This window comes from Squalius cephalus, assembly GCF_949319135.1.
Source record: "Squalius cephalus genome assembly, chromosome: 9".
Classification (NCBI taxonomy): domain Eukaryota; kingdom Metazoa; phylum Chordata; class Actinopteri; order Cypriniformes; family Leuciscidae; genus Squalius; species Squalius cephalus.
The window spans coordinates 7,419,453-7,446,834 of record NC_137130.1 but is presented as its reverse complement, the minus strand read 5'-3'; the positions used below and the strand labels follow the sequence as shown (position 1 = coordinate 7,446,834).

Here is a 27,382-nt window from a genome sequence, read left to right as displayed (position 1 = left end):
GTGAGAGAGAGAGAGAGAGAAAGCAAAGCAGAGAGAGATCTGAGCGTGTCCCGGAGCAGTCGGAAAACTCACACTGAGAAAGACCTGCAGCCAATCCTTGCTTCTGTGAGGTTTATGGGACACGGGAGCAAAGCGAAGTGAGTGGGACAACATGGATGTGGGAAGGACAGACTGACTGTTTGTTCTGCTTGTCTCTGTGGCTGATCGTCTCTCTCTCTCTCTCTCTCTCTCTCTCTCTCTCTCTCTCTCTCTCTCTCTCTCTCTCTCTCTCTCTCTCTCTCTCTCTCTCCGTGGAGTAAAGGAAGGCGGGACGTACAGGAGAGAGAGAAAACACAGGGGCTGATAAGTAGGGTCCAGTTTGTCTCCATCTCTCTCTCCGTCAGCTCTCTCTTTCAGCATGGAGCCCAACAGCCCCAAGAAAATTCAGTTTGCCGTTCCACTCTTCCAGAGCCAGTTGGATCCCCAAGCGGCCGAGCATGTAAGTAGAGAGAGGCTCTTTTATTGCATTGTGCCTAATGGAGACTGGCCTGCATTGCTCTTTGGCTCCCTTGAGACGGTCTTGAAGCATCAGATCTGTGCAGATTGATGCCAAAATCAGTTTTATGATATGATGTCATGCATAGTGGGATTGTAGTGCTTGGTAAATATGTCATTATTTAGTGCACAGAACAGTAATGCGTCAAACAAATAGTGTTTTGCATGCACTTTAGTGTGAGGAAGAAATTAAATATTTACTCTTTGCTTTTACATTTCAATACTTCATGCCAAAATAGTTTTTGTCTCATTAAAAATGACAACGGTAATGCAATGAGTGTGAATTTGGTGGTAAAGGGAAACTGTGCATCATAAACAAAATGTAATTGTGGTTGCATGCAGCAGACTAGATTTCTGTTGTGTTCCAGCTAGTAGAGCTGTTCATTGATGGATCCGGATCCAGCAGAGAGGCTGCATGTCTGGCAGTAAAAGTGTTTGATGTTGGTGCTGTTGCTGACAGTGTGATAACAGGAAAGTGCTGGGCTGATTTTATGATGATGCCGGTATGTCCAATCAGTGGCACTCTCTCTTGTGCTGAGTAAGTTCTCCATCAGTAAAGGCGGCATTCGCTCTTGCTTCTTGAGACTTTTGTTTTCTTTTAAAATGAACCTGGACCAATGCAGGTTCAAGGCTCAGTGATTTTATTTGCTGGTGCAATCAGGCTAGTAGTAGTTCAAATTTTTCAGTCAAAATTGTTTTGACTCAAAATTTTATATTATCCTTGTGACAACTGGCCCTGGTCTCCCCTATATTATTAATTTGCATAAATCTTTTTCTCAGGAACCAACATGCCAAAAATCAACACATGCTGGATAAACATTTGGCAAGCTTATTGGCTTTTGCTGGAAACTTTTGCTTTCAGTCTATCTGCATCCAAGACGCTTGGAATAGTCGTTTTCAACAAGCTATTTACCAAGTTAAAAAACATTACCTTGGTGACACCACCAGCATTTGCGACATCCAGTAAGATCATGAGAAACTTGTGGTCATGCAGCCAGTGAGTTTTCTGGAGCTTGATAACAGATGTACATGATCAACAAAGGTTGATGTTGTGAGAACGCAGTACTGGCCCGGTGGGTCAAGTGACGGCTCCTGAATCTCTCTCACACTCTGGGTTATTCTTATGGGATATCTCTTATTTCTGATCAAACTGACTCTAATGTTTAGGTATATTTAAAACACATGGATGGAGAACGACATTGTTGAGTGTGAGCTCATGCTGTTTCACATGTGTTGAGACAGCATGTTGTGAGGCTAAATGTGATCTAAACCCAGCAGCGTTCTTCAGGGAATTGATTATATTGACCCCAGTGAATCACCAAACAAATGCTGGTGTCCGGACACATGGGGTAAATCAGTCAGCATGAACATTTTACACCCATGTGCCATCTGTTATTGTCAGCCAACACTTACAAAAGTACTAAAAGTATCATGTAATACTACAACTAGATAGAGATGACTCTAAATCCTATTTGGATGAGCCATGTTCAAAGTTGTCGTATAACCTGGATCACAGACAAACCCCCTCTCTGAAAAGGTGACAGATCATTAGAGAAATTATTCCTACATGTGTTATTCATTTGTCAACTGAAGCTTTTCACCATGTCTGGACTCTTAATTATATGTCATATCTTAATCATATTGATGTTTCTTTAAGTAACATTTTGAGGTAGCCTACATGTGAAATGAACTATATTGGCTTTATATCCTTATTGATTCATTTGATTTGGTACACATCTAAGCCTTAGCTGGTTTGCTAGTTTATTAACTGTTTTAGAGGGCATTTTCCAGCTGGCCAGGCTGGGGGACCAGCTTAAACCAACTAAGATCAGAAAACCAGCTTAGGCTTAGGGTTTTTTTTTCTAAAAAGCCACTAAAAACTAAAATTTTAAACTAAAAAGCCACTCAAGGCTGTGTATCACAGTGATTTTACCATAGTTGAAGGGGTTTTAGACACTCCACTCCATGTCAGGCCTAAGAATCCCTCTTATTCATATAGTACCTCCACTTTTGTGAATTATAGTATTATTATAAAATGTATTTCTTTCTCTCTTCAGATTCGCAAGCGCAGACCAACTCCAGCCACATTGGTCATCTACAATGAGCCCAGTGCATCAGGTAAGAGCCTTAAACCATTAAACATGGTGCATGCTTGTTTACATTCACTGAAAGAGCTGGTTCCACCTATATGGACTTGTAGCAAACAAAGCTCTATTGAACTACTATTGAAGCCCTTGTGCAACCTAAATGCATCTAAATTAAGATAAGAATCTACAGTGAACGGTCTGCCTCTCATTAAGCAGAACCTTTAGGGTAAAGTTCCCAGTATTCACTCATTGTACAGATCTCAAACTCTATATGTTTGCTTTGATTATTTAGCATCCCTAATGCATTAGGGCTAGAACTCATGACTGCTCTCAAAAACAAACCAGAGTTGCTGTATTTGAGCATCATTTGGTGGTGTTTTTCAAGGTTTGGTTGCTGTAAGGGTTCAGCTGTGAAGTATTCCTTTTGAATTTCTGCCTTTGTTTACATAAAGCCGTGGGTTTCTGTATTGTTATGAAAATAGGCCCTCTCCAATTCTCATGTACAATCATTATATGATATTGCGGGAGGAAATGTGCTCTTCTGGTTTAAAGGACAATATGATAGGTCTGGCGAGGTCATTTCACGTCGGAGCGTCTGTAATCTAGCCTTGGGTCGGAACAGGACAACACGCTGAGAATGTGGCAATGGTCAACAGGCTATCAGCACAAACAACCCACCTATGGCGTCAGCATATGTGAACGGCCAGTCTGTGTAGACCGTTGAGCCGTAGCTCTTTTTCAAGCGTTGTCTCTTCATGGGTCAACTTTCAGTTTAACCTTAACGTAGAACGATAGGGCTTATCTATGATGGGAGTTCAGGGTTGCTTGGGAAATTCAATTATACCTACACTTAGTATGTGCTTCTGCAAATGACCCTTTATAGAAGCCCGTTCTCACCTCAGAGTAAATAAAAAAGGAATTGTGATTTTATATCTTTTTACATCTCACAATATAACTATACAAAATTGACTAGAACTAGTTGACAATGTGACGTAATATCAACCAATTGTGACTCTACCCCCCAGTTTCACAGACAAGGCTTGAGTCTAGTCCCAAAATGCATGTTTGAGCCGTTTTTTCTGAAAGCAATTTGCATTGATATATCATAAAATATGTCAGTGCCATTGTTTTGTCTCAAGATGCACACCAGTACTGTTTTTTTTTTAAGGGACGTTTATAAAAGCTACCCAAATGCCCTAAATGAACTAAGGCCTAATCCTGTCTTAGTGTAAGCCCTGTCTGTCTTAGTGTAAGCCTGTCATCTCACAATGCGACTTTATATTTTACAACTGTATATCTTACAATATGACAATATTTCTCAATATGACTTTATTGTCCAAATGATCTTATGCCACAATGTGACTAAATCTCAAAATGTGACTTTATGTCTCACTATAGTGACTATATATCTCACAATATGACTTTATATTCTCACAATTGTGACTATATACCTCACAATATGACTTTATATCTCACAGTTGTGACATTAAATCTCACAATATGGCTTTAAATCTCACAATATATGCATAAATCTCACAAGGTGACTTTATGTCTAATGTAACATTAGACCTAAATATCACAATGTGAATTTATATCTCATAATATGACTTTAAATCTCACAATATGACTTTATCTCACAATACTGACTATACTGACTATATCTCACAATTAGGACTTTAAATCTTACAATGTGATCTAAAATCTTTCAAGATGACTTTATATCTCACAATGTGACCTTAAATCTCACAATATGACTTTAAATCTCATAATAGTGACTTTATATCTCACAATTGTGACTTTAAATCTGATCTGACAACATGGCTTTAAATCTCACAAAATAACCTTAAATCTCACAAGATGACTTATATTTACCAATAGTGACTTTATATCTCACGATATGAGTTCAAATGTGATTTTATATGCCACAATGTGACTTTATGTCTCACAATATGGCTTTAAATCTCACAGTGTGACTCAGTATCTACCAACTGTGAGTTTTTAATTGTATCTCACAAAAACAATCATTTTCAACAATTTGGAAAACCACAATTGAAACTTTATTTCTTATGATTATGACTTTTAAATCCCAATTGCAAATTTCGATCTGACAGTGTAACATTTTATCTCACTTCATTTCTATAGTTTAAACTCACAATTACCTTTTTGTAATTTTTACTCTGAGTCAGAAACTGGCTTCAACATACTGCAGCTGTTCCTCAAGACTTGCATGGAACATTCTTGAAGTCTTTACCTGAGGACTTTTGCCATCAAACTTACATTATGCTGACAAAGTTCATATGTTTTCCACATGGAAGCAGAATCAATAAAGTTTTCCACTTGAGGGAAATACCAACACACTAGCGTCATCTGTAAACATGGTAACCTCGACCCTAATCCCACTCAACAGCCCACATGAGAAAGCGTGTTTTGGCACTGTAAATGTAGAGAAATCATTCTAGAGTCCAAACAAATGTTGCCTTCGAGTCAAGTCATAACAATCATGTTCACGATTTGAGTGCCACCACAATGTTTTTACTTGGGAACATAAAGAGTGATGGCTAATTGGGATTGCTCATAATTAAGTTTTAATAATGTAAGACTGTATAATTTACTTTGTTTATATTTTGATAAACAGTAATAAAGCTTGACAGAAAGCACATTTAGCCATGTTTATGAGGCGCCAGGCTTGTGGGACAAAACTTCCCATAATTCTCTGTGGCTGCATGAAAATGATCAAATACACAGATAAATCATCATTTCTACACCTAATGCACATCCTTTGATCTCCAGTGTTGCATTAGCGCTAAAAAAGCTTCCTGTGTTAGTCAAGTGAAAACAGAGAAAGAAATATGAAATTGCCTACAATTTATTCAGACCGAAAATCTATAACACATCACATCGTAATTATTCCAAGTTTGAAAATTGGAGCTTCCCAGAAACACTTGAAGGCAGAAAAACTTTACAGAAGCATATGATGTCATATTTTCATTTTGTGACAGTGAATCTTTTGAATGCTATGGGTACTTTGAGATCAGACATGAGTGATTGTTGAGAACTGCAGAACAGGCAACAGAACAGAAGAAAAAAAATCAAGTTTATGTATCAGTTCAAATAGTTTCAAATGAATCTGTCCTGCTTCTTCCACTTCCTCACAAAATGAGTGATTTTGTTGCTAAATAATGGTAAATTTAGCATTCACTTAATTGAATGAATAAATTGAGATTGCAGGATGGTTTCAAATTGATTTCCAGCTCTATCAATTATATTGTCACCTCAGAGTTTTTGCATATTTTGCATATCACAAATGTATTAAATCCAGCTTCTGATAGGTCCAAATAAAATATATAAAAAAATCCCAAACAGTTTTTTTTTACAATCTTAGTTGACATGATTGTGACAGGAAATATAAGCACACTTACTTTAAATGAAATATATAACTCACTAGAGTCTGTGTGATGTTGTTGAAATCATAGCCAGTAAAATATGGAAAGATGACCTTTGATCTTGCCTGATTTTGTTTCTTTTATTTTATTTTTAAATGAATATCTGGCATTGTTTACAAAAGGTAGAGACAAAGCTGTGAAACATTTTAAATCTATTTTTATTTTAGTATATTTTTTTAAATATTTAAATATTATATTGTATGATATGATATTTTTTAATATGCATAAAGTAATGGTTTGAGGCTATTTTAGGGGTGGTGAGTAATAATTTAATGTAATAATTTTGATCAAATAAACAGTAAATAAAAGTGTGTGTGCGCGTGTGGTTAAGCTGTGACATGTTTTGTCCTGTGTCGTAAGAATCAGTGATATATAATCTCAAACATCCAGTGTCTTCATAAGTTAGTGAATAAACATAGCGATGATCCACTTCATCCGAGCGCTGTGGACTCTTGTCTGGAAACTCACAGAGATCATATGTGCCCATACTCTCGTGTTTGACTTGGCAGAGTTGACTGGTTTTCATGATAAAGCTAAACCAAACCCTCCCGCTGGAGCCAGCATTGCCATCTGCCAGTTCTGCTTGAGAAGAAGGCCTTTTTATGAGCTCACAAGCTTCCCTTGACTAAGACCGTTTATTCTCTGCCTTCGCTCGCCAGGTCTTACTCAACAGAGATGACATGCTCTCCAGCAAAGCCATTCAAACCTGACAAATGACTGGGAAATGCTGTTAGTTTCAGAGCTGTTTGTTTTCCCTGATTGATGCGGATTGATCGCTGGGTAGTTGTTGTCGAGTTGCGGTTGTGATTTTGGATGTAGATCGCAGGGGCGTGTAGAAGAGGTGGGACGCACAGAGCTGCATTCACAAAACAAGAACCTCTTTGTTTGGCTGGCATTTCTTCCTCTGATCCAAAACACTTGGAATCGGTCCCTAATAAAGAACGTTTTTGAAGCTTTAAGAACTTGCGTCACACGAGCGCCGCTTGTCATAAACTGGGCAACGTGTAACTGCGAACAGAAGATGAAGTTGAAAAGTGGCTTGGCTTGTTATTGCGGTTAGAGTGGTAATTTGGTGCAGTGCTCATTGAGCAGAACCTGTGCCTATGGCAGGGACGTTTTGTACGATTCGTCTTTTAAACGAGGTCCTCATGTGTGGAGCCGGTGGGCCCATAAAAGAAGAAAGCTCTTCTGGCTACTGTGGTTCACTGTGTACCTCTGTTTCCACTTAACATCAGGTCTGAAGTCATAATCCAGACTTCATTTAGGGGCTTAAGTGGCTATTAGGTCAGGGAATAAAGATGTTCAGTGGCCTTTTAAAGTCTTCTTTCCCCCTCAAACAAGTGGAACGTCAGTCCTGCTGATGGTGGATACGCTCCTCACAGTACATAATAGCTTTCATTGTATGAATGTACGATACAAAACAGACTACATTCACAACAAATTAGTGTTAAAAGCATAGTGGCCCCCAAAACATATCTGAATTTCATTCAAATTAAATGGCATTAACTAACAAATTATTTTGTCGGAACTAATTTCACTTTTTTTAAATCATGTTTTGCAATGACTTTTAATCACACTGTAAATCATGTTGATCAAGCAATATTTCTATTGTTTTTATTGCTAAAAAGTACTGTATTTCTTCAATATAAATGCAACTTTGGTATTTTAAATATAATAACATTTGTAAATATTTTAATGTGACTTCTTCAAAAGTTTGGTATCAGTATGTTTGTTTGTTTTTTGAAGAAAATCATATTTTTATTCATTCATATTTTTTCTTGAGCACCATATCAGCATATTAGAATGATTTATGAAGTATCATATGAGACTGAAGACTGGAGTAATGATGCTGAAAATTCAGCTTGGCAATCATAGAAATAAATGACATTTTAAAATATGTTAAAATTCACAATATTTTTTTTATTGTATTTTTCTTTCAAAAACATTGCAAAGATATGTAATGTTATATCAGGATGTTTTCATCTGAACACTTTTTTCTGTGTGTGCAATAATATCTGTGAACAAAATCATAAGGAATAATTTGACGTTTTTGGTTCATTGAAGCTGCCGCAATAACAACCTTCCAGTGAATATCAGATTGTGAATGTTCCAGATCCTCACTGCATAATATGCAAATTAAGAAAGGTTTATAAGGACACTCCAGTTTTCATAAAATCATTCGGAGCCTACAGACCACTAAAGAATCAGTTTGTTTCCTCACGTCATCCATACGCTTTGAGAGCAAGATTAAATTGGTCTTTCAAGTCCTGAATTTGAACAAATATCCCCACTTTTCAACATCTGAAATAATGTATAAGCCCCACTTAGTGCAGTCAGGGAAAGAAATGGGTCGGCCTCCTAAAAGCAGTTTGCATTATGAAAAAGAAACTTGGGAGTGGGATCTAAAATCTAATTTTGTTAGTCGCCTAACGCCTAATTCCATTCTTGGATCAAATAAGACATAACTGGTCTAAATTTGGCTTTACCCCTAGTGTCCTTTAACAGAATTTGTGGACATACAAATTTAGAATAAATGAAGCACAGATTGTTTCCATCATGTAACATATTACAGTGTAAATTCCAAAAAAACAAGTGAAATGAGAATAGTATGTTGTACTAACAAATGCTTATTTAGTGTTGTACACTTACTGTACACATGAGTTCAAGTAACTAAATCATTTCCAGTGCAATATGTGTGTTTTCCAAACAACACATTTATTTAAGTTGAGCTAATGTAACATTTCCTGCAACTTGGTATTTCTCGGTTGTATTTACTTGAACAGCAATTGGATTTACTTGTTAAAACCATGCAAACCGATAACCTTTTGCAAGAACATGTTACTCTAGTAACTTAAGAGATTCAAATAAATGAAAAAAAGGTTCCATTAATCACATTTACAATTATACACACAGAGACAGTTCAAAGGTAAATAATATATGTTTTTATGGTTCTTCTACACCAGCTGACTTTGCACATTTGCTATTATGAATTACACCAGCTATGTTTACACAAATCAAAAACAGAATCTAATTTAGTGTGTGCTTCTTGTAAACAGTGGAGGTAGCAGTAGGATTAGCTTACGTATGGCACAGGGTTGGCCACCACAAGTTGGCATTGGTTTTCATAATTATTTTCAAAAAGTCACTTTAGTTTTAGGGTTTTTTTTTTGTTCTGTCCCAAGTCTAGCATCACTCTTTGGATGAACTTGGAAGTGTAGCAGCAATCCAAATATGGCATATGACAGCCCAAACAAAAGGCAAATTGCTTGATGTAGGCTCTGGAGATTGTCCAATACTTCCCCCAACAATGATGACAGTAGACTCTGGGTCAGGGTAGAGAAGATTAGAAGAGAGATGTGCATCTTCTTCTAACGTCAGCACCCCAACAGATACTTGTGCCCGGACTTCATCAATATCAGACGCCTGTATAAAACCAAACAACAACAATATTACAACAGGGAAATGTGGATAGACGTGATCAGTTGTCACAGTGTTATCTGTACTGCCTTTCAGCCATGCTCATTGAAGGGTTAGTTCACTCATAAATGAAATTTCTCATGACTTTCATTAATCCTCAGAACTCAGATAAAGATATTTTTTAATGAAATCTGGGTGGGGGTGGGGGGGGGGCATCATTTGTGTTCTGGAAATGAAATATTTATGGGTTTGGAATGGCATGAGGGAGAGTAAATTACAATTTTCACTTTTGGGTGAACTATCCATTAAAATGTTTAAATTAAAGGGATAGTTCGGCCAAAAATGATATTTAACCCAAGATTTACTCACCCTCAAGCCGTTCGAGATGCATATGTCAATCATTTTTCAGACGAACACATTTTCAGTTATTTTAGAAAATGTCTTAGATCTTTCAGTGGTTATAATGTGAAGCTATGGGGTCCACCTCCTTCAAGTCCCAAAATGTGCATGCATCCTTCACAAAAGTAATCCATCCGGCTCCAGGGGGATAAACGAAGGCCTTCTGAGGGTAATCCGTGCGGTTTTGTCGTAAAAATATACATATTTAAAACTTTATAAATGAAAATATCTTGCTTCCGGCAACGGTCGACGCGCGTTCACGGCAGATGGATGCCGGTGTATGACGTAGGACGTAGCGTAGGAAGCGTCGTGACGTAGAACGAAGTACAGCTAAATCAAACGCTACGTCCTACGTCATACGGCGGCATCCATCTCCGTGAACGCGCGTCGACCGTTGCTGGAAGCAAGATATTTTCATTTATAAAGTTCATTTACAAAAATACAATTTTACATTGAAGAAAAGTAGATTTTTGTTTGTATATAATTATTTGAAAGAAAATCAGAAAGGGCAAAAATCGCTATCGGCAGGTCATACTTACAAAAAATATGCAATCGGTGCATCTCTACTTATTAATAATGTTGAAAACAGTTGTGAAACTTTTTGTGGAAACTGTGATACATTTTTTCAGGATTTTTTTTTTTTTTTTTTTTTTTTTTTTGAAAGAAAGGCATTTATTGAAATATAAATTATTTGTAACATTATACATGTCTTCTGTTACCTTTGATCATTTTATTGCATCCTTAAAAAAATTATAATTGGGTGGCACCTTATAGTCCACTTTAGCACTAACTCTCATTAGAGTATTAGACTGTTAGGTTAGTGTTCGGGTTAGTAGAATAAGTTGACATTTACTTGCAAAGTTACTTATAGTCCAGAACCATCAAACCAGTGTTACCAAAAATCATACTGACCCCCAAACTTTGGACCTCTTCAAAATAAAAGGTTCCAAAAGGGGTATTTCACAGTGGTGCCATATAAGAACCTTTTTGTGTCATTGAAGAAACTTTCAGTGAACAATTCTTAAAAGAACGACTGTTTTCTAAGTGTAAAGAACATTTTAATAAATAAAAGAACCTTTTTCCACCATAAAGAACCTTTAAATAAATGGAAAGGTTCCGTGGATTTTAAAGGTTCTTCATGGAACCATAGAGTAGATGCCAATAAAGAACTCTATTTTTGATAATGTAGTATCTTTGTTCTCTCTTTGGAGTGCTATGTTACTTTTTAGCATCTATAAAGCACAGAAAACAGTAAGTCCCTGTGTTGATTTTTCCCCCTTCAGGAGATGACAAGCAGACTACAGGAAATCAAACAGAGGTGAGTACTCTAAAGCAATAACAGGGAACACAGCACTTAACACGAGCATTAGATTTGATCTTCCTCACTCACACCGTATCAGACATCACACACTATTTCTTTTCAGCCTTCTTAGTGGACGTGGTGGTAATGTAAGCTAAGCCTCCGGGTTCTTCTCTGCACAGCTCTCTATGCTAAGATGCTCAGCTTTCCTGCGAGATGGATGGAGTTCTGATGCAGTTGTCATTGATTACCTGCTGGAGCAAAGCTCCTGAAATAGAGTCTGTGTGAAATCAGATCCCCTCTCTCACGCTGTGCTTTTCCACTGTCCACGCCAGGCCCAGAGTGCCCAGCTGTCTCCAGCCCAGAGGAAACAGAGCGTCTACACGCCACCGACCATGAGAGGTACCATATACGCCATCTGCATATTATGTGACGTTTCAGGCTCTTACGTAACCATACACCATCTGAGTCATTCCTGTTATGCAGTACCTTTTGAGCTCTTAAAAAATGTATGTGCTTGTGTCAGAATTTACGGTAGTATTTTTATAAAGGGATGCACCAGACGTTTAGAAAAAAGGCCTCGACCAAACTCAATGCTTAAACTTTTTAATTAAAACTTGATTATATTTATACAATTGCTTGAAAATTAATATGATGAACGAATGTCTCAGTGATGATTGAGAGTTAGCTAAACTTTCATATTTTTCTACACCGTTAATAATATTGATATCATCATGCTCAAGTCAAACAAACCATTTCATATGTATACAGTTATTTATAATATAAATAAATGTATTATAAACATTATTTGAATAACAGTTGTATACAGTTCATAATATGCCAGGGTTATTATAGTTAACTGATACTAAATCTAAAACCTTAAAAAAGAAAAAAAATGTTAACTGAAACTGTTTTCTGTTTTCAGAAAGTTTTTTAATATTGAATAAAATATGTTTTTCTTAATATTTAATTTTATTTCAGGTAATTGCAAAGGCTAAGTGTCACATTTTTATTTTATTTAACTACAATAACTAAAATTGAAATAAAAAAAAATCAACAAAATTATTCAAAATTTTAGTAGAAATGAAAACAGAAAATTTAAAAATAAAAACTATTCCAAATATTAATAAAAACTATTATATTATCTCAATTATACTAAAATAACACTGTGGTATGCAGAAATGTACATTAGCCTTGTGCTTACTTTATTGTAATATTTTTTCATTATTACTTTTATTCTTCATCCTATTTATTTAATTATTAATTAATTAATTTATTAAATAATTACTGTGTGTGTGCTTATTTATATGATTTATAAGGACACAAATTTGTATAATGACATGGGTATTACACTTTTTTTGTGCTGTTGTTTTCTCTCCAAAAGGATGTCACCTCCTGAAGGATTATGTAATTTTTTTTTTTTTTTTTTTTTTTTGGTTTGTTATAAGGATTTAACAAAAGATTAACAGGATGGAAAGTGATTCTGATGACAGTACGAAAAATCTATAAACTGATTATCAATTAAAAATAACAACATCTGCTCAAAATTTAGAGAACATTGTGTAAAATCAACTTAATTATTAAGCAATTTAAATATTTTTAAAAAATACTATATTAATGCAATAAATGTACTGCATAGTAGGAATGATCTGTCTATGCCATCTGTGTGTTTGATCCACAGTACACTTACTCAGCCATGCCATCTTCTCCATTAACATTCACACTACACATATTTCACCGATGGAGGCGGTGACTTGCATCCAGTGACCCACACATGCAGCCCACTCAACAGACTGCTCACACTGCTCGTGCTTATGGATCAGTCGCTAATATTAACACAGTTCCTCCGCTCTCAACCACACACACTCCCAGAGGTCTGACAGCATAGTGAATATGCGTCTATTTTGCAGCATGTGTTTTTTCCAGCATGATTTGAGAAAAATTCAAAGAGCGTCTTGAGCTTCAACGACATCTGAGAGTCACAATTTCACAAACATAATTCTTTGATGAGTGGCCTAGAAATAGTGCAGTGTTTAAAATTTAAAAAGAACATTTCCTTAATATTTTTTTACATAATATAAAATATATATTTTTAGGTTTAAATTAGATTCTAAATCCCAGATTTTCAGTGTGGTCTCAGACTTTTCAACTATACTACATAATGATATATAATAGGATATAATAAGACAGTAAAGTGCATTTGACCATCCATAGTTCTTCATTAAAAAGCATTTTCATTCATAAAATGTATCCAAGCTTAATTCAAAGTAAAGACTTTAGTTTTTTGCACAGTTAAATACATCTAGTTAACAGCTTTTCAGATTTAAGTTTATTTACATTTTTGATTGTTTAGGTATTTTTTAATCAAATAGAGATCCATTTTGTGTTTGCTCTTTCCTGATTTTCAGCTGCAATGATTTCATGGTAACACTTTGCAATAAGGTCTCATTTGTTAACATTACTTAATGCATTATTAGCTAACATGAACTAACAATGAACAATGTGTGTTTTACAGCATTTATTAATCTTTGAGAATGTTAAAGGGATAGTTCACCCAAAAACTGCTGGACCAAATTCTGTCATTATTCCTAGTCCCTCCATTGACAGCTACTCAACTACCACTTTGACGCTTCAAAAAGTTCATAAAGAGACCATAAAACTAATCCATATGAATTGAGCAGTTTAGTCCACATTTTCAGTTTAGACTCGATCTCTTTATATGATGAACTGATTGAATGTATGCTTTTATTCACATTTAAACATTCATCAATACAACACATCAGTTGTGGTAAACGGAAGTATGTGTGCTTGACGTGTGAGAACCAATGAGGTTCATTCTCGTGTTACGCAGCACGTTTGAGCTTCTGTAAGAACCAATGAGGTTCATTCTCGTGTTACGCAGCACGTTTGAGCTTCTGTAAGAACCATTGAGGTTCATTCTCGTGTTACGCAGCACGTTTGAGCTTCTGTAAGAACCAATGAGGTTCATTCTTGTGTTACGCAGCACATTTGAGCTTCTGTAAGAACCAATGAGGTTCATTCTCGTGTTACACAGCACGTTTGAGCTTCTGTAAGAACCAATGAGGTTCATTCTTGTGTTACACAGCACGTTTGAGCTTCTGTAAGAACCAATGAGGTTCATTCTTGTGTTACACAGCACGTTTGAGCTTCTGTAAGAACCAATGAGGTTCATTCTTGTGTTACACAGCACGTTTGAGCTTCTGTGAGAACCAATGAGGTTCATTCTTGTGTTACACAGCACGTTTGAGCTTCTGTGAGAACCAATGAGGTTCATTCTCATGTTACACAGCACGTTTGAGCTTCTGTGAGAACCAATGAGGTTCATTCTCATGTTACACAGCACGTTTGAGCTTCTGTAAGAACCAATGAGGTTCATTCTCGTGTTACGCAGCACGTTTGAGCTTCTGTAAGAACCAATGAGGTTCATTCTCATGTTACACAGCACGTTTGAGCTTCTGTAAGAACCAATGAGGTTTGTTCAGTTGAGCTTCTGTTTATGTGCGCTGATCAATGTTTATATATGAATAAAAGCCTAAATTCAATCTGCTCATCACATTCAGCGATCATGTATCTTCAGAAAACTTGGACCAAACCGCTCGATTCGTATCAATTCATTTTACGATTTCTTTATGAACTTTTTGAAGCGTCAAAGTTTCAGTTGCGTAGCTTTCAATGGAGAGTCAGAAAGCTCTCAGATTATATAAAAAATCTTCATTTGTGCCTCAAAGATGAATGAAAGTCTTACAGGTTTGGAACGACATGAGGGTGAGTAATTAATGACAGAATTTTCATTTTTGGGTAAACTAAACCTGTAATGAATAACAATACTCTTGTTTATTGTTAGTTTGTGTTAAGTGCCCCATTATGCTATTTTAAATGTGTTCTGGAGGTCTCCTACAAGCTCTCCAAGATCGAAAAACACTTGAATTTCTAATAATATACACTGCAGCATCACCTCTTCTCTCACAGTGTCTGAAAGGGTTTCGATAAAGGATTCAGTCTCTCTAAACCGCTCCTTTCTACTCTGCTCTGATTGGTCAGATTGCCCAGTCTGTTGTGATTGGTCTACCACTTATAGCGCATGTCACGAAATGTCAATTACCTGAATACCTGAATTTCAGCTCTGGATCTTCCTTAGCACTTAATACACAGAGATACGAACACGGTTTTACCGTATCAATTTGAGACGGAGTCCTCATTCTTTGGAAGTGCGTGCAAAGTGAATTTGCTTTCACAGTGCAGAAAACGGGTGTCTTCTTAACATGTTGATAACACGAACCAAACTCTTCCAGGCCTCGGCTACAACTACAGTGTTTGAGGGCGAGTCAAAGTAGACATTGTTCAGAGGCAGCCAATGAAGACCATAGACTGGCATTATGCAAATTTGTCACAGACCTACGGTTTGTGCAGGAAGTAAGACTGGAATTACTGACGACTCGTTTCATAACTTCATTTGTCATGCACTTTGATTTTTGAAGCTTTGCGGACCTTTTACATTCAGCTCTATTACACACTACATGAAAGGTCAAATCTGAAAAAGCATAATAGGGGTGCTTTAAATAATGTAGTTAACTAATGTTAGCAAATGAATCCTTATTGTAAAGTGATACCGACTTTATTTATGATTTATTTGTGGAGTTTATGCAGTATTTTAGTAAGCCGACAACTGTGAATCAAAGATTGAGACAATTCTAGATGTCACTCCTTTAACTTTGCAGTATGTAGCCACTGCTTCTCTTTTCTTGTGGGGTTTCCGCTCCAGTGAAAATGTGTCATCTTTCTTTTTCTCTTTTTTTTTTATCAGTGCACATGCAATATTATGAATGGAGTGTTTAATACTTGTTTTAATGTCTTTTTGTCCAATTAATGGGGCAGTATAGAGCAGAAAATGACCCAAGCAGGATTCAAACTCACGTTGTCTGCACATAAGTGCCACCATGCAACACGATGAAGCATGTGCACTGCCCGTCGAGCCACGCTTGCGACAAAGTAGAGGTTTTAAGACAATGAGATGGGGGAGGGAGAGCGGTGAAGTCCGCCTCGCTGACTCATGGACAAGGCCATTTCCTGGCATGGACGTGCTAAATTCACATTAGCTTGAGCTATTGATTGGAGTGGGGGGAGGAGAGAGAGATACATCATTCTAGAGAGATGGCCTCAAATGGACAGCCTGGCAGAGCAGTTTTGAATGAACACTCAGCATCCTTTGGGTCGGTGCAGGGCAGAAACAGCTAAAGCAATCTGATTTGCGGAGATGCCAAGCTTGCTCGCTCTGCTGGTGTGGGCTTAGTTGTGGTTCAGTGGTGTCAAAACCTCATTTGTGTAAGTAGGGATCTTCTATCTGTCCATTAGCCAGAGATTGTGAAAAGTTTGGGGAAGATTGCTTTGAATAGTGACAGAATCCATTTAAGTGGAGAGCTGAACTCCTTCCAGGGTAAAACTGCTGAGTGTACTGGACGTAGTGCAGTGGTCTTAATTGCAGAACTTGATTGCATTTTTCCCATTCGTTTTCTCCATAGGGATTTCAAAATAATCTTCAATTAACAGAGCCATGAATTAAACAAACCAGCTCTGTGTAAATCATTATATTACAAACTTTAAATTGAAGCACAAAAAAAAAAAAAAAAAAAAAAAAAAAAATTCAGAAATGTTCTGTTTTTAACATTTTAAAATTCCAATAATTCCAATTATGTTTATTTCCAGATTTAAATTACAATCTGAATATATATATATATTTCAACTACATTTAAAACAATTTTTTTATTTATTTGTATGTCATTCTTCAACAGGAATTCTGCAGTTAAATGCAGTTGAAATCACATTGATTCTGCCTTCTGTGGAATTTTATTCACATTTAATTACTGAAAAACTTCAAAGCTAATGGTACATCTGTGTCAAGTGATATTTTTGTTAGTATTAAAATCTTAAGGTTAAAATAAATGGGGTTTTTTTCTGCTGTAACTCGACTGTTGCACTCTATTTTCTATGTGTAGATCATAGTTCTTCTATTTAGTTAGTTTATCATTCAGGAATTGCTGTTTTGTAGCTTGATTTTATTTTATTTTGCTTTTTCAAGTTTTTGATTAGGGTAGATTCTTTCTTAAACAAGGAAACATTGTTAAAACATTTTGAACACTTTGGTAAATTATGTCATTGTCTTTCGTATAAAAGCGTGTGTTGTATAAATGAGAACTGTAAGCGTTAGGCATCAACATCATCATCAGGTTTGCAGATGAAACCTTCTGAAAGCTCTTAAGATGCTTTCAGACCTGCTTCATGAGAGATATCAGCTTACAGTGCATTAGCTCTCTATTCTGATACGTCAATAAGAAATACTGTGCTGTTGATAAAAACTAGGGCTGGGCGATATATTGAGAATGCATATGATTTTATTTTGCGTATTTGCATTGATTTTGCTGGTGATATAAAATGAAGCAACATTCTGAATATGATGCTAATTTTAATGAGATTTAATAAGTTACCTGAAGAGCTTGTCATTAGACTAATTTTTCAATCTTTCATTGTCTTGCGGCTCGCTAATATACACAAAACTGCATTAAAGCTAGCAGGTTTGATTCATTCAACTGAGTTCAACAATTCGCTTGTGTCACTCAGACATTTTGAGTGATGACAAATATTTAAATTTAAATATATATATGTATATGATTTTTTTTTCCTATATTGCCCAGCCCTATACCCAACTGATGAAACAAGCCTATTTTGTACTGTTTTTAAAAGTGAATATAAATACGTTTAATGCATAAACACTCTCCTTTAAGTTAAAAAACGTTTTGGTTCGAGATATACATAGCATGCATACATCTCGTAAGTCATTCATTTTCAATTTCATAGCCGACCGTTGAGTGTACTCTGATTGATGTCATACATTTGGATGGGGTTCAGAGGTGTCACATCGCACGCCTGTGCTGATAGCCTGTGTCCACTGTGTGGCGCTGTGCTGTGTGTCCTGTGTTGAGTGCAGAGCTGCAGCTGGTGGTGGAGCAGCACTTTCAGAGGCAGGAGCAGCAGGAGGCGGGGCTCTCTGACAGCCCAGACACGCCCAGTCCAATCACAGCACAGCATTTTGCCAACGAAGCTCAGTGGGCCAATCACAACAGCTCAGAGCCCAATGGCAATGAGTCTTTTGTCAGTACTGAGGGGCAGCCAGGCAGCAGTGGGGCCGGGGGTAAGTCCAGAACAAAAACTGGGAAGGGACAAGGTTAAATCTCAGGGTCAAATAAATAAATCATTATGGAGGACCAAAGTACGTTAAATTAAACAATGAAACCAATTAACAATTAAATAAATCAAAAAATGAATGGTTCAATCAATGTTATTGTTCTTAAAGATGTTAGCTACTGTCAAAAACTGCTGAATGTAATTAATAATTGTGAAAAATATTTTATTATTATGAAAAAGTGCATGATTCATCCATACAGGTGTCATTCAGAAATTAGCCTTTTATCATTAAATTATTTAAATGCAGTTTTAGTGGATAAACATGTTTTAACAATAATTGTGTTTTTATGAAATATTCCAAAATAAATGTGTACATTTAATTATTTAGATATTTAATTGTCAAACATTAATTATTGATTGTATCGTTGCAAAATAAATGGGTGCCTTTATTTTGTTATTGCAAAATAAATTGACACATTTATTTGTATTTATTTAATTATTTATTGATTTCATTATTTAATTTCCAGTGCTTTTACCCTCCATAAACAATCTCTTGGTGATTGCTAGCTGATTGCTTGGACGGAAGATCTGCTGGACTTTACTGACAAGACTTTTTTTTTTTTTTTTTTTTTGTCTCTGTCTCTCCTCCACTTTCTTTTAAAATCCTCATTCTTTTTTCTATTATAATTTTCAACATTATTATTATCCATTGTTTTGTATATTCATATGCAGGAGACACAGCAGACACCTCAGGAAGTGAGCAGAAAAACTTGAGCAGTCCTTCAGCTGTCTCTCGATAGCCATAATAATGTACCTGGCACACCGTAGACCCGTCCCAAACATTTACTGTCCCCTCCACTCTTTGGAATAAGAAGACATGTTTTCTCTAAATACATGCATTGTACTTTCTCAGCTCTTTCTAAGTTCCCTTCCAGTGATGACTTCCTTTAATTCGTTTTATTTGTGTCAAATGTAATGCTTGTTCTTCACTTTGAAATCTGTACTGAAATGATCTGACCTGTTTGTTTTTCTATTTGATAAAATGGCATTTGAAATATTTCCAATATGTATATCTGTGGCACCAGAAATACGGGCAGCATATTTTGGCACTTTCAGATAAGTTGTAACAATTTCTTTATGGGTATTGGTTCACTTGTAAAGTAGAGACAATGAAATAAAACAAATTTTGGAGCTTGAAATAAAAAAAACAAGGAATGATGTAAATAATTTTGAGTAAGTGCTGTTTATCTAATGTTACTGTCATTTTGGTTCTTCATCTCCACCTCCAAATTGTCTCATTCTCAGATGTATAAATGAAGGCTGAATTTGTTATTTGTACTATAAAATATGTAATGAGGCTTTAAGGTGAAGTATGTCATTTCTGTGCAAACTAGTAGCAGATAGTGTGGAAAGAGAAGAAAAAGAATGACGGTAAGAATAAAATTCTTGCATTTCAGTTCACCTTTTTGATAAAGGTGTCACCTGTTTTTTACTTAAGAATAGGGCTATGGTGCGTAACAGTCGGGTTCCGGAAGTAAAAACTCCATACATTTTTTCCCATGAGGAAAACTGATTTTGAATAACTTATAACTGCTGTGAGCTATACGATGAGATTTGCTGCTGTTGATGCCGGAAGTCCATATTTATTTCAACTTCTTTTTAAAATAATCGTGTTTAACAGCTGAATTTGTGGTGAAAAACTACATTACCCATGATGCTGTACTAAAAATCCACCAGTCAGAGTCATAACAAGCTAAACATGTCAAAAGAGCTCTATGGCTCCGCCCACTCCCCTGAATAACTACGAATGACGTGATTAAATCGTTTACATATATGCATATTTTGCAATAAACTTAAAATATATTGTTTATATACATATATAATCAACCAATCATTTTTAAATGAGTAGTTTTCTATTTCTCCATCGGTTTTAATTTGATTATACTGTTCGCAGTGCTTCATGGGATTGTAGTTCTTTCCCTAACTAAAGCCGTTAGGCACACATTCTTGTACATTTGTCGATTTTCATATACTTTATAACGTTTGTAATGTTGTGATTTACCTTGAAGGCTAGCTTGGCCTGGTTATAATGCTTTAACAAAGGCTTTTTTAAAAATCCCTATGGATAAATGAATGGAAAAATTACTTCCGGAACAAACGCCTCTGAAAAAGTGGGCGGGTACTGTTGCACTCTATTAAAAATTTGATACATCTGTTGTGAGATTTGATTGCTGACTTGAAATATCTTATTGAAATTGATGCTATTGATATGTATCTTGATTGACTGGAAATTTTGGTCCTTCCCCAGTGAAGATATGAGTGGTTTAACTTTATATTTATTTTCTAATGTGCAGGTGCATTACAAAGATGGTCAATGCAACATGTGTTTGAAGCTTGTGATTAGCCTATTTCTGCAGTTCTGTTTGCTCAAAAATGACACGCATCACCACTTTAAGAAAAGAGCTTATTGTAACCTCCTAATTGTAAATATTCTATTGCATCGAGATGATCGCTATCAAACTTTGACCTAGACTTTAGTCAACTGGATCTAAAGAGGTAAGTCAGGTCACACTGGGACTGCTGCATGCTGGGACTCATGCTGTGTTCGTCCTGCAGGTAGAGAGCACAGCGATAGCCAACAAGAGGAAAGAGAGAGTCATCCTCCTTCGAGACTCTCTCAGAAACTCCTGGACACACTGTCAGAGGAACCCGGAGACCTGTCACCACGACGCAAAGACACACCGTACCAGCACCAGCCACCATTCGGCCCTGGTAGGACCAGATCATAAGCACATCGAATATGGAAATGTGACGTAGGAAAAGTTTTCAGTGCGATTTGCATATTATGTTGATTTGTTGTTTATTGGTCCTGGCATTGCTATCAACCAATCAGATTTCAGGGTTATGTTTTGGGTTAAGGTCTGTTTACATGATATTCTTTGTTCCATTTACTTCCATTCATTTACATATGAACGCTTGGTGAACTTGATTCTGAGCATTCAGAAAATAGAATGCCACATCCACACAGCAGCAGAATATGATTGACACGTCAACTTTGAAAACACTTTGATATTTCATTTAGGTTAAAGTTAATAGTCAATCTATAGCGCGAGAACAGAAGGAGATTGGCATCGGTTTGTTCAGCAGGCCCATGATTCAAATACTGTATGCAAGCTGTTGTGTGATGGTTTAAGAGTCACATCTGTTATGAAAAGGTATAAGCTGACGCTTGCTCAAATCTCTTCACAGGGGTAAAGGTGCTGAAAAAACAAACAGACCCGTCTTCACTTTTCCAGGAGGAAGAGGAGAACAACGGAGAACGGAAAGACTGTCAGACAGAGTAAAAATGGCTGAATGACATGAGGAAGTGACATCATTTATAATATCCTTTTTTTTTTTTAAATTGCTTAAATGTAACTTTTTTTTCAATGATTAAATAGTTTGAAAGTAAATTTCATCTTGCAGGTGTTGACAATTAATATAGTCATGTCACTCCAAAATACTGTTCAATCCAAAACGTGGTGTCAAAACGCTGAGACTTTAAACGTTCAGTGGTTAGTAGTTAAAGCTGCAGTCCGTAGTTTTTCCTCTTTGTCGCCATCTCTGTTCGAAATCTGCAATTGCATTTATTCGCGGAATTATCAACTTTAGGTGGGTTGTGCCTCGGCACGGCACAGCGCGGATGAATCCAAAGTTTTGAGGAGAATGTGCGGCTGTCAGTCGCCGTGCCGATACTGTCAATCACAGATTCTACTTTTTGGAAGTATGATCAACATAAGAATTTTCACCAGAAAATGTCTCTTTTTTTCTGTAGCCACTCCGAAGTCTTTTGCATTTTACAACTGGTGAATCTCAAATTGATGTTTAATTATATCAAGTGCTGTGAGAAAAGGCTATAAATCTCCACCTCCAACATCCTCACACGCAATATAGCCTACTAGCCGAGACACCTTCTTTATGTGTACAGATGTGACGTAATGACGCAAAAAAATGCTCAAATTTCTTGCGGAAATCCACCAGTACCACTGGAATTAAAAACATTATTACAAGCTTACCGTTTTGAATCGAGCTAAGGCAAGTAGATAGTTTTGAACACTGGCTGGTTATGTACTTGCTCAAAAATTTATTTTGGATACATTTTAACCCCAAAAAGTTACGGACTGCAGCTTTAATTTTGAGTAGTTTACTTCTTTTCTTTTCTTTTTTTACACCACTGAACATTCTGGTATTGTGTTTTATCTCATGTTAACTTTCTTGTTGTTGCATTTTTCTAATGAGTTGTAATATGAAAAGCATAAGAAAACGGATGCTCCGTTGATGATGATTTAGCAATACATGGGGAGGATTGTGAAACCAATCACATCCTGCCACGTTATTTTTGATCACCTCGTGTGGAAAGAGCCTGAGGTGGCATCGATGAATCTTTCTCTGACAGAAGCAATATTTTTGTAGGTATGACGGTTTTTTATGCAGACGTGACTCTGAAGTCCCACACGGCTGTTGTACAGCCCACCGGCCCTCTGACACGAGTGTCTGAAATGTGGGCATCATACATGGATTTCAAGCTTGATTCATGCTAACCAGGGTTTGAAATTAACACCGACCAAATGTGGGTGAAAATCCCATATCAACACAAGCCAATTTGGCGGGTTATGATTCATAAATTATGTTCTATCACTTTGTATGGCATCGCTATCAGAGCCCTTCCCCTAAAAGGAGCCTCAGACATTTGCAAAACAATGCAGAGGGTTGCACACTGAGAGAACTTTCATATAGCCAAGTCTTTAACTTTAAATGATGTTTTATTAACAAAGTTCGGGAGGAGCAGGTTCAGATAATTAACCAAATTATGCACAGCTGGAGATTAATCAGTAATCAACTCAATGACAGAGTATAAATTCACAGCAGACCTATCTCTGTTCATTGAAAGTTTGTCAGCATCCCTCCTCCACCCCATCTCCTCACTTACAGTTCCATCTACACTTACCAACTGGGGGGAGTACTCTGGGTTCGGGCCTAACTCCGAGCTCGGAGCCCTCCCCCCGGACAGCACGCCAAATACGCATAAACGTATTGTACTAATTATATGTAGATGTGAACTCGTGAACTTCCAAGTTTTTTGTTGCTGTATGAATAGGCTATCTGAACAAAACCCGTTTTATTCTAGATTCATGCATTATTATTATTATTTTTAAACACTTGATGTGGATAAGTTTAATAAAAAAGCAGCATTTTGAGCAAAAAGCTGAGAAAATGCGTTTTTGTCAAAGACTACATCCAGATCGAATTCAGAATGATGATCAAAACGAAGTAGATCGAGTCACCCCCAAAGCTTCAGATAGCTCGTCCTAGGGCGAGATCTCATTCAGTAACATTAGGCAGTTTTGATTTATATGCTGTCTGATGATCGCGTTATTTATATGATTACATATGATATGGCTTGTTTCTGCTTCTTATTCGCCTGTGTTGTTTTGATCAGGAGATTCAGTACTCATTCAGAACTTGAAGACGTGTAATAGCGCCCTCTACCGTATAACAATGAAAACAAAGCGTTTTCTCATAAATTACGGAAACTTCCGTTAATGGTGGGGAAAGAATTAAAATTCGATTCGAACACATTGTTTTCTATGACTGACGGTGGCCAACTATGACTCCAGCTGTTCCAAATAATTCCACACCACAGCGTCACTCACATAGTTTTCCATTAAAAAACCCCACAAGCATTTGGGACGAATATATGTAGGCTACGTAGTGACTTCGCCCTAGGATATTGTGTATTGTGCATATTTCAGTAACAGGTTTGTGGCTTGAATAGCCTAAATATACTTAATATAGCCTAGAGAAATAATATAGATCGCACTTTCTCTTTCCATTTGCTCTTTTTACAAATGCCTTAATTCAAACTCTGACAACACTTAGTTCATTCTTGAAGTGAACGTCTGTCTATATTATGATTAGTTTCACTGTTTTGGACCGCCGCCTTGACTGGTGTGTGATGAACAACTGTCTGTACTGTACTGTACTGTACTCAGTACTGTCTGCTGTTCAACCGGGTTAACTCTCCGCCAGAGCCCTTGTAGTCAATTAAGAGGCCATTTTTTTCCAACCCGTTCTCATAAATGTCCAAGACCAAGAACTTAGGGAAAAAAGGTCAACTCTTGGCAACTATACGAGAGGTCACCGAGAATTTTGTTTTTATTTCAATTTTATTTGAATGGTATCCGCAAACATTGATTGCCTGTCGTAAAGCTGAAAGCAATACAATGATTCAGAATCAGATTTAATAATAAATATATTTAAATCTAAGCTGTGACTGATAATCTGGTTTATTTCTGATAGTTTTGTTTTGGCTAGTAGAAGTTCTGAAAAAAAGTTTTTTTCAAACCCTGATGCTAACATGGCTAGTAGGTTATTTTAGATCTTTTGCAACACACACACATGAAAATAATGAAATTATGTGAAAATAATCAGCCTTAATCAGTTATAAGGTTGTGTCAGAAGATATTTCTACATTACAACAGGGCAATTTTTAAATGCGTTTGAACAGATGAGAGCTTGATAATAGCACCATATTCATATTTTTTAAACATTAAATCTGTAGTAAATGTTGAACAAGTATTTCCAACAAATGTACTGTATGAATAACAAAGTGTCTCAGTCTCTCATTGTTGACTTCAGTATAGCACATTTATAAAGTTTATAAAGCCATAACAATTATAGGTTAATCTCACAAAACTAAGAAATGTCTAGGTACATTTCCTGCAAAAAAATAAATAAAAAAATTAAATGAAAAAAATAAATTGTGTTGCATAAAAAATAAAGGCTTTTTTTGCATGATGACAGTTTCACGACAATTAAATGTCCCCTCTACAATTCATATGAATGCAAAAAAATGTATATATTAAACTTACAATTATACTTTAGAAATGTATTGTACAGTTTTTATGGTGGTATTTGTTGTACTGAATTTATGATGGTTTTAATTTTAAAGCAAAAAAATAAAAATAAAAAATAATCATTGCATCCAAAAAGTACCCATGCACGCTCGCACGCACACACACACAGTACGGATGCGAATTCTTTGCAGAATTGGGGACAAATGTGCTTAATTATAATGAAAATAATGTCAATGCAAAAAATGTAAATGCTTCACCCTTAAAAAACAATTCTTAAGCAAAATTTTCAACAGATATTCTACAGGTGTTTCTGTCATTCCTGACTACGTGAGATGCAGTCTTCTTTTTTGATGCTTTTCTGTTTAATAAACTTACTTTTTACAATTTAACCGACCCTGAGCTCAAATGTGCTTTCAACCTCTGTGTGTGTGAAGGTGACGACAGCAAGTGTTACATCAGCCCACACCTCAGACCTGAAATAAGATACAAATGACAAAAATCTTGTTTTCGGCCATTTATGTCATATATAATGCAAAAAAAAAAAAATCTGTATTTTCACATAAACATTATAAAACATGATACAGTGATTTGGTAGCATATGTTTAGCATGTTCTGAGATTCTGAGAATGGCTGTGTTCAGAAAAGCATACTACTCTTGCAGTTTCTGTAGTATCTAATAAAGTATGTATACAGAGCACAGTATTCTGAAATGATCTACTAAATCTGCCAAATGAGCAGTATACACTGAATAATGTATCCCACAATGCAATGTGCTTAATTCGACCTGTTCATTTCCAGTGTCATGAAAAGGATGCAATATTAGCTTCCAAATGTTAACATGTTTTTACATAAAACTAGATTGCAAATGCAAAATAGAGCATGTTACTTTTTTAAATGTTTATTGTTACAAAATGCATTCTGTTTCACTATTTTAAACAGTACATGCTGCACAGTATTCAGTGAATAGTAAATTAGTATTCCATTCCGAACACAGCCAAATGTATGTAACATTTATTTAGACACTGTACTAAAATACTGTATGGATTTAAAGGGACACAGTTCTGTTCATTTAGAAAGCGTGATTGAAGGGACATCAACGTTGTTTGTTAAAATGAAATATCGCCCCCTTGAGGACATGTACCTCTACTGTTAGGTAAAAATTGGCTCATGATTTCATAGACGGCATGTTCTACTAAAATTTTACAGCTGCACATACTATACGTGTCATGCTACAATAATAAAAAAAAGCTCTTTATTGGTTGTTCTGGATATTGGAGGGAATAATATTCATAAGTCTACAGAGACACATCATGCCAGAATGAAGTACGTAAAATATTCCAGTCATTCTGACCTAATGTGCCGCAAAGAGCTGGTAAGCATGACCGTATCGAGAATAAAATACAGAAACTAACTGTGGTGCAAAGGGTAGCTGCGTAATCTTTAATAAATAACGACACAGTCTACAAACAAAGAATACAAAAGAAAAGAAAAAAACCTAATTGAACAAACAGGAAAAAGCCCGGGAAGCAAATAGGTTGCGTTTCAGGGACTTGCTAAATCCTCCTCAAGGGATGATAGAGGTCTGTCTCCAGCAATAACACAGTCGCCATGACAACACTGCACACTACCGTCTCTAGGAGTCGCTCCGTGGACATTCTGTGCGTCCGTCTGCACAATTATCCCTCCGAGCCCGAGAGTATAATAGCATTACAATACAATGAGGACAATGCTGTGTACATCATCCTGTTTCTGATTAAAAACATTCAGGCTCCGTACCGTTCGTGAGACGTCAGGCCGTTTTACCGTTCCAAGGCAGAGTTTCTGAGCTGTGTTCCTCTGATGAACCGTCGCCCGGTCCCTCCAAAGGGGACTGGGAACTCTGGTCCAGAGAGTCCTGGGAAGAGTGAGTCGAGTCCGTGTTGTTAATTTCATTCAGGGACTTTGACTCCGAGTCGAGACTCCCTCTGGCTGGACTGCTGCGGGACAGTGTGACTTGTGTGTTCCTCATGGACTCCTCTTCCAGGTCTGACATTCTCTCATGTTGCTTATTGGCCAACTCTGGGAAGAGACAGGAAGTGGGATCAGATCTGGGATACCGTATTATCC

At 36.5% G+C, this 27,382-nt stretch overlaps 2 protein-coding genes across 10 annotated transcripts in view; one reads left to right on the top strand and one right to left on the bottom strand.

Annotated features, from left to right (window-relative positions):
• Positions 1-32: 32 nt before the first annotated feature.
• On the top strand, positions 33-25,692 carry ppp1r1c (protein phosphatase 1, regulatory (inhibitor) subunit 1C). 4 transcript variants are annotated; one of them, XM_079882304.1, is made up of 8 exons: positions 33-137; positions 302-478; positions 2,592-2,652; positions 11,164-11,198; positions 11,516-11,582; positions 18,184-18,387; positions 20,997-21,152; positions 21,630-22,195. In XM_079882304.1, the coding sequence occupies exons 2-8, from the start codon at positions 398-400 to the stop codon at positions 21,722-21,724; spliced, it is 699 nt and encodes a 232-aa protein (XP_079738430.1). In that variant the 5' UTR covers positions 33-137; positions 302-397; the 3' UTR covers positions 21,725-22,195. The 4 variants fall into 4 exon arrangements, with proteins under 4 accessions (XP_079738430.1, XP_079738431.1, XP_079738429.1 ...); XM_079882305.1 differs by lacking the exons at positions 20,997-21,152; positions 21,630-22,195 and adding an exon at positions 19,113-20,192 and having other exon boundaries at positions 35-137; XM_079882303.1 differs by lacking the exon at positions 33-137 and having other exon boundaries at positions 297-478.
• The window catches only part of pde1a (phosphodiesterase 1A, calmodulin-dependent), a 109,944-nt gene continuing 106,930 nt past the window's right edge, over positions 24,369-27,382 (bottom strand). For 4 of the 6 annotated variants that reach the window (XM_079882297.1, XM_079882299.1, XM_079882300.1 and 1 more), the window contains one exon: positions 24,369-27,334. In XM_079882297.1, coding sequence (XP_079738423.1) covers positions 27,066-27,334 — 269 coding nt within the window. In that variant the 3' untranslated portion in view covers positions 24,369-27,065. The remainder of the gene's footprint in view (positions 27,335-27,382) is intronic. The other 2 variants (XM_079882298.1, XM_079882302.1) reach the window with 1 other exon arrangement.

Coding starts and splice junctions, on each gene's coding strand:
- ppp1r1c (XM_079882304.1), top strand. CDS start 398: ATGGAGCCCAACAGCCCCAAGAAAATTCAGTTTGCCGTTCCACTCTTC. Junction 2,653..11,163: donor CAATGAGCCCAGTGCATCAG/GTAAGAGCCTTA, acceptor TTCCCCCTTCAG/GAGATGACAAGCAGACTACA. Junction 11,583..18,183: donor CACGCCACCGACCATGAGAG/GTACCATATACG, acceptor TGTTGAGTGCAG/AGCTGCAGCTGGTGGTGGAG.